This window comes from Myotis davidii, unplaced genomic scaffold, assembly GCF_000327345.1.
Source record: "Myotis davidii unplaced genomic scaffold, ASM32734v1 scaffold1608, whole genome shotgun sequence".
In the NCBI taxonomy this organism is placed as follows: Eukaryota; Metazoa; Chordata; class Mammalia; order Chiroptera; family Vespertilionidae; genus Myotis; species Myotis davidii.
Genome location: NW_006299164.1, coordinates 81,016 through 92,769, shown reverse-complemented (window position 1 = coordinate 92,769; position 11,754 = coordinate 81,016). Strand labels below are relative to the sequence as shown.

General features: G+C 49.0%; 1 protein-coding gene across 1 annotated transcript in view; it reads left to right on the top strand.

Annotated features, from left to right (window-relative positions):
* ACP7 (acid phosphatase 7, tartrate resistant (putative)) overlaps positions 1–11,489 on the top strand; it is a 16,983-nt gene extending 5,494 nt beyond the window's left edge. The window contains exons 2-12 of the mRNA XM_006774635.2: positions 3,105–3,305; positions 3,594–3,776; positions 4,665–4,788; positions 5,008–5,070; positions 5,180–5,294; positions 5,381–5,488; positions 5,569–5,626; positions 5,719–5,786; positions 5,889–5,960; positions 9,917–10,054; positions 11,364–11,489. Coding sequence (XP_006774698.1) covers positions 3,105–3,305; positions 3,594–3,776; positions 4,665–4,788; positions 5,008–5,070; positions 5,180–5,294; positions 5,381–5,488; positions 5,569–5,626; positions 5,719–5,786; positions 5,889–5,960; positions 9,917–10,054; positions 11,364–11,429 — 1,196 coding nt within the window. The 3' untranslated portion in view covers positions 11,430–11,489. The remainder of the gene's footprint in view (positions 1–3,104; positions 3,306–3,593; positions 3,777–4,664; positions 4,789–5,007; positions 5,071–5,179; positions 5,295–5,380; positions 5,489–5,568; positions 5,627–5,718; positions 5,787–5,888; positions 5,961–9,916; positions 10,055–11,363) is intronic.
* The last annotated feature ends 265 nt before the right edge of the window (positions 11,490–11,754 follow it).

The window sequence follows — 11,754 nt, the reverse complement described above, 5'->3', positions numbered from 1 at the left end:
GTAATGGCTGCAAGCACCTTTGAGAGAAAGCCGCCCTCGTGTCACAAGTTCTGCCCACTGCCGGACAGTCCAGTTTCTCCCCGTATGAGTCTAGGTCCGCAGAGACTCACCCAGAACTGGAGCTCAGAGCAGTCGGGGGCTTGTGACTCCCTCCCGATTCAAAAAGACAGCCGCATCTTCAGGTGCCAGCCCCTTTCCGTAAGCACACGAGCCTCGTACCTCTGCACTTTACTTCCACAGCTCCTCTGGCTCTCAGTGTGCTTTTCTCTTTCCTTCTAGTTGTAGAATTTCCACTCAGCCAGCCTTCCTGTAGTTCTGGATGATGTCCGTTTTGTCTTTTCGTTGTATTTTTGAAGTTGTTGTGGGAGGCAGCAATTTCCCGGTGTTTACCTATGCTGCCATCTTCCTGCCCTGCTTATCTGTGTATATATTAAATGCCATGGGATCATACTGATACCTCTGATTTCAGTCCAACATCAAAGCCTTATTTTTCCTTCTTTCTTTGTTTGTAACTTCTTTCTCCAACATTGAGAACCATAGCTCCCACTATCTACATACACTTACTTGTTCAGTGCTACTCTATAATAATAAAAGGCTAATATGCAAATGGTCATCACACCCTCACGCCGTAATGACTGATCAGCAGGAGGCTGCGTCCCTGCCCAGCGCCCACTGGGGTTGTGATGCACCTGCAGGGCTTGAAGGGAGTGGGGCTGGCTAGGTCTGGGTCTCGCCCAATGGGGGTGAGGCCAGCCAGACCTGGGTCTCGCTCGATTTCGAGGCGCACGCGGGTGGGCGGGGACTTGACTCTGGGCCCTGTGGCATGCCCCAGACTCTGACAGGAGGGAGGAGGGAGCCGGATACCCACACCCAGGACCCACACAGCAGGGCAGCAGCAGTTAGGGGCGATCAGTCCAGCAGATAGGTGAGCAGTTAGGAGCCAGGGGTCCCAGATTGTGAGAGGGATGTCCGACTGCTGGTTTAGGCCCAATTGGACATCCCCTGAGGGGTCCTGGATTGGAGAGGGTGCAGGCTGGGCTAAGGGACTGACCCCCCCCCTGCACAAATTTTGTGCACTGGGCCTCTAGTATAGACATAAAGTTGATTCAGAATTGTTTGCCAGTATCCCTCTGAGAACACTTATTGAATGATCGCACTTATATGCAGTCCTTTTTCTCTGTCATCTTACAGTGCCCAGTCTAGACTTATTTTTCACAGTTACTTTTCTTTTTTTTATTTTAAAATATTAGTTGTTTTTTTTGTTTGTTTGTTTTTATTGCTTAAAGTATTACAAAGGGTATTACATGTGTGTCCATTTTTCCCCCCACCCTAGACAGTCCCCTAGCCTCCCCTATCCCCCAGTGTCTTATGTCCATTAGTTATGCTTATATGCATGCATACAAGTTCTTTGGTTGATCTCTTACCCCCGTACCTCCTGCCCCCCAACCCTTAGACAGTTTGTTTGATGCTTCTATGACTCTGGGTCGCTATGGTGAATTGTGCTGCTATGAACATAGGGGTGCATATATCCTTTCTGATTGGTGTTTCTGGTTTCTTGGGATATATTCCTAAAAGTGGGATCACAGGGTCAAATGGGAGTTCCATTTTCAGTTTTTTGAGGAAACTCCATACTGTCTTCCATAGTGGCTGCACTAGTCTGCATTCCCACCATCAGTGCACGTTACTTTTCTTCCCTAATCCTTCAGTGTGGTTACTTTATTCATTTTTAAATATAGTTACATCCATTTGTTAGTGTTTATATTCCATACTAGCTTCTCCCTACATCCTGGGTAATTTTGTTAGTTTACTTTTAGGGTGTATGAAGGAGATATGAAACATGACTATAGCTTTTAGAATTCAGAATTTTTATGCAAAAAAGATAAACTCAGAGCGGCATCCTCCCTCCTCATTCCTACTTCCCCATTTCTCCTTTTCCCTACCCCTTACTTTCCCAACCACTCCAGGTAAGTAATCCATCTCTTTAGTTTCTAGTATATCCTCCCTGTATTTTCTTTGTACAAATGAGCATATCTTTGTGTATTGTCTTATATCCTCGTCCAGGAAGAGTAGCTGACTATACTCTTGTATACTTTGCTTTTTAAATTTATCTGTATGTCCCGGACGTCATTCCATGTCCTAGAGCTCCCAGAGCTTGTCCTCTTTCTTTTTGACACTGCATAGTGCTCCACTGTACACATGTTGTAGGATTCATTCAGCCACCCTCCTACAGTTGTTTCTGGTATATGGTGATTGCACACAGTGTGGCAACCAGTAACCTTGTGCGTGTGCATTTTCATGGTGCGGGTGAAGTTATTATCATTGCTGTTGTGACATGAGGGAACAGGGAACCAGATGGGAGGTGAATACGCAACATTACATATACCTCATGATATTTTTAAAACCTTGATTTGGTTGCTAATGTTTAAGAATTGGGAACAATCACTTAAAAGTCTGGATTTGTGTATCTATCTATATATACTCGGGACATAAAAACCACAATATAAAAATTTACTCTAGAAACTGACAGATTTGGCGGCACTGGGCCTGCTTCTTGCATGGCAGGTGTCCCCAGAGCTGAGCGATGGCTGCTCCTTTTAGACTGGGCAGAGTCTGCAGTTTGCCACCACCCGCCCCCGCAGCGCCATACTGTCTTGCTCCTTACAGCTGGCCCTTTCCCCCATTTATATTACCTAGCTGGCCTCTGGACATCTGAGTTTATAACCCCTAAATGATATTAAGTATGTAAAATGTTTGGCACAAGGCCTGCACATAGTAAATAATATAACCCTAACCATGCCAGGCACTGTTTCAAATACTTTACTTATATTTATTAATCTATGCCTCATAACAACCCTATAGAATAGGTACTTTATTATTCCATTTGACAGATAAGGAAACTGAGGCACAGCGAGGCTGTGACTTGCCCAAGGAAAGCACAGCTTGGAAATGGCGGAGCTGGGATTGAACTTGGGAAGCTCCACAACCTCTGTCCTTAACTACGGAGTCTTCAGGAGCTGTTAATCATTGCCCTCACTCTCTCTGCACATCTCTCCCTGCCCTGCCAGGCCTCACTGCCCAGCTCCTCTCTATTCCTTTCTGCCCAGGTGAGCCGGGCTCCATGACTGTAACCTGGACCACATGGGTCCCAACCCAGTCTGAAGTACAGTTCGGGCTGCAGTTATCGGGGCCCCTGCCCCTCCGGGCCCAGGGCACCGTCAGCCCCTTTGTGGATGGGGGCTTTCTCCGGCGGAAGCTCTACATACACCGCGTCACGCTGCAGGGGCTGCTGCCGGGGGTCCAGTATGGTGAGAGGGGTCCCGGCCCGGGTGTTGAGGAGGGAATGGGAAGAGGAGTGGGATATGGATTGGAAGCTGCCACTGGCAGGTGGCTCAGGTGGGCTGGTAACTCCTCTGCGTGTCTGAGACACTGGGATAAAAATGGAAGGTGTTGGGACCTGGGGTGAGATGGACAGAGGGGCATGGGTCAGACTCATTCAACCCCCCTGCCTCCTCCCTCTACCAACTGAAGGTGGGTGGGGGTGGAGGAGACACACGGAGGCCCCCCGCTGACTGTGACCTTCCCCTCCCCCCCAGTTTACCGCTGTGGCAGTACTCAGGGCTGGAGCCGCCGGTTCCGCTTCAGGGCCCTAAAGAATGGGCCCCACTGGAGCCCCCGTCTGGTTGTATTTGGGGACCTGGGGGCTGACAACCCGAGGGCCCTCCCCCGGCTGCGCAGGGACACTCAGCAGGGCATGTACGATGCTGTTCTCCATGTGGGTGAGGCATTGGCAAGGGTGTGCCTGGAGGTATGGGGCGGGGGTGGGGTGGGGGAGTGGGAAACTTGGGTGGGAGGCATCGCCAGGACTGTAGAGGGGGCTGGGGCAAGGGCCAGTGTGGTTCTGAGGGGCCTGGGGATGAGGCTGGCCATGGAGATGGTGTCTGTGATGCCGGACTTCCCCGTTAAAATCCAGCTCCCACCTTAGAGCTACTGCATGGTTTTCTCCTGTGTTATTATTACTGGACTAAGACGTGTTCAGAATTCAGGGGGCTGATGTGATGATTAAATAAGTTGGCATTGCCCGGCATGTCAGTGTTAGTTTTTGTCATTGCTGCTGTGGCTTGAGGGACAGAGCCAGATGGGAGGTGAAGCCTGGGCTGGCGTGGTTCGAGGCCACAGACTAGAGGTGGACCCCTGGGTACTATTCCGGATCGTCACTAACCGGCTCTGTGACCTTGGGCGAGTGCTTACCTCTCCGGGCCTCAGTTTCTCCACCTGAAATGGAATGATAACACCCACCTCAGAGAGGATTTTGAAGATTCTAACGATCAAGCATGCAAAGGCCTTGGGACTGTGCCTGGTGTAAACCCAGTACCGGACTGTCAGTCTCAATGTTCTGGGAGGGCACAGGAGGCTGGCAGAGACGAGGCCGCTATGATCAGAGCACAGGAGACTAGTTTGGTCCTGTGGGGTCTCAGGGGCCAGAGGTTCAGGAAACACTCCAAGTGCACACATGGGTGGGTGGGAGGCAGGGGTCAGAGAGCTGGGATGGGTCAGAGGCCAGAGGATGCCCAGCCCACACCTGAGCAACCAATCTCTCCGTTCTGGAGAAAGCAGAGCTAGTTCTGGGTCCTCACTCTCCCCTTGCCCGCTGCCCCCCTCCCCAGGAGACTTTGCCTACAACATGGATCAGGACAACGCTCGTGTCGGCGACGAGTTCATGCGCCTCATCGAGCCTGTGGCTGCCAGCCTCCCATACATGACATGCCCTGGGAATCATGAGGAACGCTAGTAAGGGCCAGGGGCCTCGGGGTGGGCATGGGCCTGGCCAGTGAGAACAGATGGGTCCTCTTTAGTGTTTCACCTTAGTCCCTCATACCACAGCTCCTTTGTGGTAGTGAGAGGAGAGGAGGGATGGTCTGGGAGCCAGACTTGACCTCAGGAACCTCAGGAGATGGGTGGATGGGGCACCCAGACCCTCCCCCCATCGTTTTACTTCCTTTTATCCAGCAACTTCTCTAACTACAAGGCTCGCTTCAGCATGCCCGGAAACAATGAGGGCCTGTGGTACAGGTAACCTGGGGGTTGGCGGGGGGAGCACTGGGGGACTGACCTCCCTGCCCTGAAGGATGGGAGATGTAGCACAGACCCTATCTCTGATCCCTGCCTTTTGACCCCTCAGCTGGGATCTGGGCCCTGCGCACATCATCTCCTTCTCCACCGAAGTATATTTCTACCTCCACTACGGCCGCCACCTGGTAGAGAGACAGTTTCACTGGCTGGAGAGAGACCTCCAGGTAACTGGGTGGAGGTCCCTGTCACCTCTTGGACCTGCCTCCTCTCCCCTCCTACTCCCACCTCTCACGCTGGCCCTTCTCTCTAGAAAGCCAATAAGGACCGGGCAGCCCGGCCGTGGATCATCACCATGGGTCACCGGCCCATGTACTGTTCCAATGCGGATGTGGATGACTGTACGTGGCATGAAAGCAAGGTGAGGACCCTTCCCTGGGTGCTGAGAGCCAGGAGGGGATCTGCCCGGATCATCCCTCATTCTTTGCTCCTCCTGCCCAGGTTCGAAAAGGCCTCTTCGGCAAGTTATTTGGATTAGAGGATCTTTTCTACAAATATGGTAAGTGACTCAGGGACTGGGAAGTGCTCCCTGGCCCCGGTCCCACCCTCAACCTGGATGCAGGGGCCTGACCCCCACTTGCTCTGTCTCAGGGGTCGACCTGCAGCTGTGGGCCCATGAGCACTCGTACGAACGACTGTGGCCACTTTACAACTACCAGGTGAGGTTCAGGGAGGGCTGAGGGCTGCTGTCAATGGACCCTACTGAGACCCTCTGGTCTGGTCTGGAATGACTCACCTCTCTTCCTTGTCCCCTTCTCCAGGTATTTAACGGCAGCCGAGAGATGCCCTACACCAACCCTCGAGGCCCTGTCCACATCATCACAGGATCTGCTGTGAGCAGGGCGGCAAAGGGTGCCTCTGGCTTCTCTCCTGTAGCTATTTATGGAGGGTTGAACTTGTACCAGCTGGGGTGCTGCATGCTTCATACAGTCACTATCACTAACTCAACCTAGCAACATGCTCACTGTACAGATGTGAAAACAGAGGCTCAGACAGTAAAATACTCATTGACAGTCACAAGTTCAATAGGTGGCAGTGGTTGGGCACTTGCCCAGGTCGACTGGATGGATCCACAGGCAGAGGGCTTACTATTATTATTACTAGAGGTCTGGTGCACGGATTCGTGCACATTGAAAGGAAATTAATTAGAAGAAATATTTTAGAGGCCAGGGAGGGACCACAGGATGGCCGGCTGGGAGGGACGGAAGGAGGGCTCCAGGGTGTGTCTGGCCCTTCTCGCCCAGTCCCAATTGGCTGGACCCCAGCAGCAAGCTAACCTACCAGTTGGAGCATCTGCCCCCTGGTGGTCAGTGCACATCATAGCAACTGGTTGAAGGGTTGAACAAATGGTTGGGCACTTAGCATATCAGGCTTTTATTAGATAGGATTGTAATTGAACTCCAGACTTCATTCACATTCCACCCCTTTGTCACTAATGGCCTACTTCTGTTCTAGAATCCCACATTGTATGTAGTTATTGTGTCTTCTTAGTCTCCTCCAATCTGTCACAGCCCCTCAGTCTTTCCTTTTCTTTCATCATTCACATATTTGCAGACCCTCATGTTTTGTTTTTGTTTTTGTTTTGTTTGTTTGTTTTTTTAAATATATTTTATTGATTTTTTACAGAGAGGAAGGGAGAGAGATAGAAAGTTAGAAACATTGATGAGAGAGAAACATCAATCAGCTGCCTCCCGCACATCCCCTACTGGGGATGTGCCCACAACCCAGGTACATGCCCTTGACTGGAATCGAACCTGGGACCTTTCAGTCCACAGGCCGACGCTCTATCCACTGAGCCAAACCGGTTTTGGCAGACCCTCGTGTTTTGACGAATGCCCTCGGTTTGGGTTTATGTAACATTTCTCTCATGCTGAGATTCAGGTATGCATTTTGGGCAAGACGATCACAGAGTGTCCTCTCAGCGCATCAGACCAGGGAGTATGGGATATCAGTGTGTCTCTACCCTGAAGGGGTTTCTCTGAATCACCAGCTTAAGGAAGTATCTGCTGGGTTCCCCACCATAAAGTTATTATATCTCCCTTTTAAATTAATAAACATCTTGGGGGAGATCCTTTTAGACCACGCAAATGTCTTGTTTCTCCTCAAACTTTCATGTATACGTGTGTATGTATGCACACATTTTTGACTGTCAGTGGGTCTTGCCTGCAACAATTCACACTGTGGTGTTCTCCTGGGATCTTCCAGTTCCCTCCTTCCTCCTAGACTTATTATAATCCTCTTGTGAGGCAGCGCTGTCCCTCTGCCTCACTTGTTTGGTTCATTAGCTATTGATTTATACCGAAGTGGACTCATGGGTAATTATTTCATTCTGCGTGCTGTGGTCCAATGCTGTTGACTCTGTTGCTGCTCAGGTTGCTCCAGCTCTGGCCACTGGGAACTCTTCAGGTCAGTCCCCTGTCCTTTCGACGGGAGCACTTCCTTGCTCTTCGGCACTATAAGGTGCTCAGGATCATCTTGTGGTTCCCCTGCCCCCACCTTGGAATCAGTCACTTCTGCAAGGAGAGAGGCTCATTTTATTTGTTTTACTTTATTATTATTTTTTCATGGTGAAAACGAGATTTTTAACAACACTCCTGAGAGCGGGTGCCCCTTGTACAGGAACACCAAGAGGCTCATTTTAAAAGCTGATTCTTACAAATTAGTAAGAGCCTCTGGTGATAAAAATTCAAACAGTACAGAGGTCAGGAGGTGAACACCAGCCATCTACACCCCTCCTTACTCCCACTCTCAGTTGTTCCCTCTTTTGCTAGCATTTAGAATGTTCTCTCCATGTACAAGTAATTGTCTACATAGAAATGTGTTACTACATCACCCACTTTTTAAAAAATATATATTTCTTTATTGATTTCAGAGAGGAAGGGAGAGGGAGAGAGAGAGACAGAAACATCAATGATGAGAGAGAATCATTGATCGGCTGCCTCCTGAACGCCCCCTACTGGGGATCGAGCTCACAACCCGGGCATGTGCCCTTGGCCAGAATTGAACCTGGGACCCTCCAGTCCGCAGGCCAACGCTCTATCCACTGAGTCAAACCGGCTAGGGCTATTTCACCCACTTTTTAAAAACAACTTGGATCACGCCTCATACCTCTGCAGTTCTCAACCTTGGTGCCTGTTAGAATACCTGAGAGGTTTTAAAACTCCGATGACTGGGCCCTACCCCAAACCAAACACTAGAACCTTCTAAGGATGGGCCCTGGTGACGCACACCTGAGTAGTCACTCCAGGAACAGGAAACAGAACGCAATCATCACCAGAGGCTCCTCAGGCCCATAGGTGATCGCTATTCTGATCTTTATTAGCACAGATTAGTTTTTCTCTAAATTAGAATTTTGAAGTGATTTCACATGTATAGGAAAGTTGCAAAAAATAATACCAAGACTTTCCATATCCCCTTGACCAAGATTTCCCAATGTGAACATTTAACCATCCTTGTTTTAATCTCTCTCTATGTATGCATGTGTATATATGCACATATATACATTTTATTATTATTTTCAGATCCAGTGAAGAATACGTTTCAGAAATTATGCCCCTGTCCCTCTCTGTCTGTCTTTCCTAAAAAGCAAGGACATTATCTTATCTCTTATCATTACAGTGTGATAATCAAATTCAAGTAGTTAACCTTGATAAAATGCTATTACTGCCTGATCCACAGAGCTTCTTCAGATTTAGCCATTTGTCCCATTGCTGTCCTTTAAATCAAAGCAAAGAATTTTTCTGGCCCAGAATCTAGTCTAAAATCACATGTTCTATTTCGGTGTCTTGTCTCTTTAGCTTCCTTTCATCGGAAACATTTCCCTACTCTGTCTTCATTTTTCATGACCTTGAAAAATTTGAAGAGTATAGCAAAATCATTTTGTAGAACATACCTCGATCTGGGTTTGCTTGATATTTGCTCAGGTAGATGGAAGTTAATCCCTTTTTGAGAAGAATACACAAAATTGATACCGCGTTCTCAGGACATCCTCCTAGGAGGTACGTGGTATCTCTTTAACCCCTTTAAGTCTCAGTTTCCCATCTTGTAGATGTGGTAGGGAACGGTCTCATTACGGATGGTGTTCACGCTGATCACTTCGTTAAGGTGGTGTCTGCTGGCCTCTCCACCGTAGTCCTCTCCCCCCTCTTTTTAATTAACAAGTGTCTCCTGGAGAGATACTTTGAGGCTATGCAAATATCATGTTAAACCTCAAACTTTCCCCACTAGTTAGTTTTACCATCTAGCGATGATTCTTGCTTCAGTCAGTTATTATAATGATGGCTGCAAATGGTAATTTTTTTTGAGCTCCCTCACTCACCTGGCATATTCTCCTGTTAGAACGAGCACTCCCTTTTTGGTAATTTTAAAAAGAAATCTTGGAGTGTCTACTGTTCAGTGAGGGTTGAGACCCTCCAATTTCTTCTGCTTTGCAATTGCACTTTCCCTTTAATGATACATCCTGGCCCCTTTCTATATCAGCCTGCTTTGTAATGGTTGCGCTATAATTTACTTAACTGACCCCACTGATGGGCACTTGGGTGGCTTCCAGCTCGGGACTTTTACAGAAAACGCTGCAGTGGACGGTGTCATACGGCCATGCACTTTCCAGAAGGCCCGGCCTGGATGCCTGGCTGGGTCAAACACGCACTTGTGAGCATGACTGACGTCAAGTTTTAACTGACTTTTTCTCCCTTGGGGGCAGCAGGGTCCTGGCCTGGCAGGCTGTTTCTGCTCCTCTGCGGGTCCCCGCCTGCCCCGGCCACCCCGGTCTGACAATTGTCCCTTGCAGGGCTGTGAGGAGCGGCTGACCCGCTTCACCCTCTTCCCGCGGCCTTGGAGTGCCATGCGGGTGAAGGAGTACGGGTACACGCGGTTACACATCCTCAATGGGACCCACGTCCACATCCAGCAGGTGTCCGATGACCAGGTCAGTGAGGGGTGCCCGAGTCACCATCCTGAGTAGCCAGGTGCAGCTGAGAACTCTAGAGCCAGGAATCTTGGGTTCAGATCTTGCCTCTGCTACCTACCAGCTAGATGACCTCAAGGAACTTAACTTTGAGCCACAGTTTTCACATCTGCCAAATGGAGATGTTTAATAGTTTCTACCTCACAGGATGATATGGGGTTAAGTGGCTTAGTATATATAAAGTACTTAAAACAGCTTTTAAAACATGGTAAATTCTATAGCTACTCGTCAACATGAAGCAGGGGAAAGAAAAAGATAGGTGCTGGGCGGTGGGTAAGGGAAGCCAATACCATGTGTGTGTGGTCCAGGTGGCTTCAGGTTAGATGGACCCAAATGATCAGGCCCACGTTTCTTTATTTTTGTTATTATAATTTTAAAATAATGATAATCACTATGATTTGTTGAGCACCTATTATGTACCAGGTGTTAGGCTATAGACCCTGTATATTTAGTAGCACTCTAGTCACAACAATCCCATGGGGAGGATTTTCTTTCCATTTTACAGATGAGAGAACTGAACTTAGAGAGAGAAGGAATTTTCACCCAGCCGGAGGGTGGCAGAACTGGCATCTGACCCCAAAGTCCATGCTCTTTTTATTACACGTAACTACCATTTATTGAGTGGCACATATGCCAGGGCAGGCTGTTGTACGTATTACTTTTTTCTGTCCTCCCTAGTTTATAGAACGTGGAAGTTTGGCTCAGAGTCAGGTCACATGCATAAGGCCACACAGAGTGGCTGCGCTGGGATTAAAGCGAGGTTTGTCTGACTCCAGGGTTTGTGCTCTAACAGCAATAACCTACATTTACACAGCCCTTTCCAAATCTCATCTCATTCCCACCACGTCTACAAGGTAGATGCTCTTATTACCATCTTGCAGATAAGGAAAATGGAGGCTCAGAGAGATCTAGCAAATTGCCCAAGGTCACACAGCACATCGGAGGCAAAGCTGGCATGTGAACCCAGGCTACCTGGCTCCAGAGTCTAGGCCAGTGATGGCGAACCTATGACACGCGTGTCAGAGGTGACACGCGAACTCATTTTTTTGGTTGATTTTTCTTTGTTAAATGGCATTTAAATATATAAAATAAATATCAAAAATATAAGTCTTTGTTTGACTATGGTTGCAAATATCAAAAAATTTCTATATGTGCCACGGCACCAGAGTTAAGTTAGGGTTTTTCAAAACGCTGACACGCCGAGCTCAAAAGGTTCACCATCACTGTTCTAGGCCTTCAGTCCTTATGTCATTTTTTTTGTTACTTGCAGGATGGAAAGATTGTGGATGATGTATGGGTGGTGAGACCCCTGCTCCACCGGATGATGTACCTCTAGGAACGGGGCGACTCTGAGCCTTGCGGCCTATGTAACCGGACACACCCATGCCCGGCTGGGGAGTCAGGGCAGGCCTTGACTCCTCTGCCTTCCTGAGGGCCCATGTGGACGATTGCGACCCTGAGGGGGCTGGGCAGCTCTCCCCTCCTGGAGAGGTGGGGGTCCCCAGCGGCTGTGTTTGAAGGGCAGTTGCGGACACAGACAGACACAGACGCACAAGTGGGTGGCACAGCCCTGCCCCCTGCTGCATAGCACCGACTGGGCAGTGCCCGCAGGGCCTCGGGAATAAAGAGGCTTATGGCTGTGGCTCCTTGGACTCTGCACT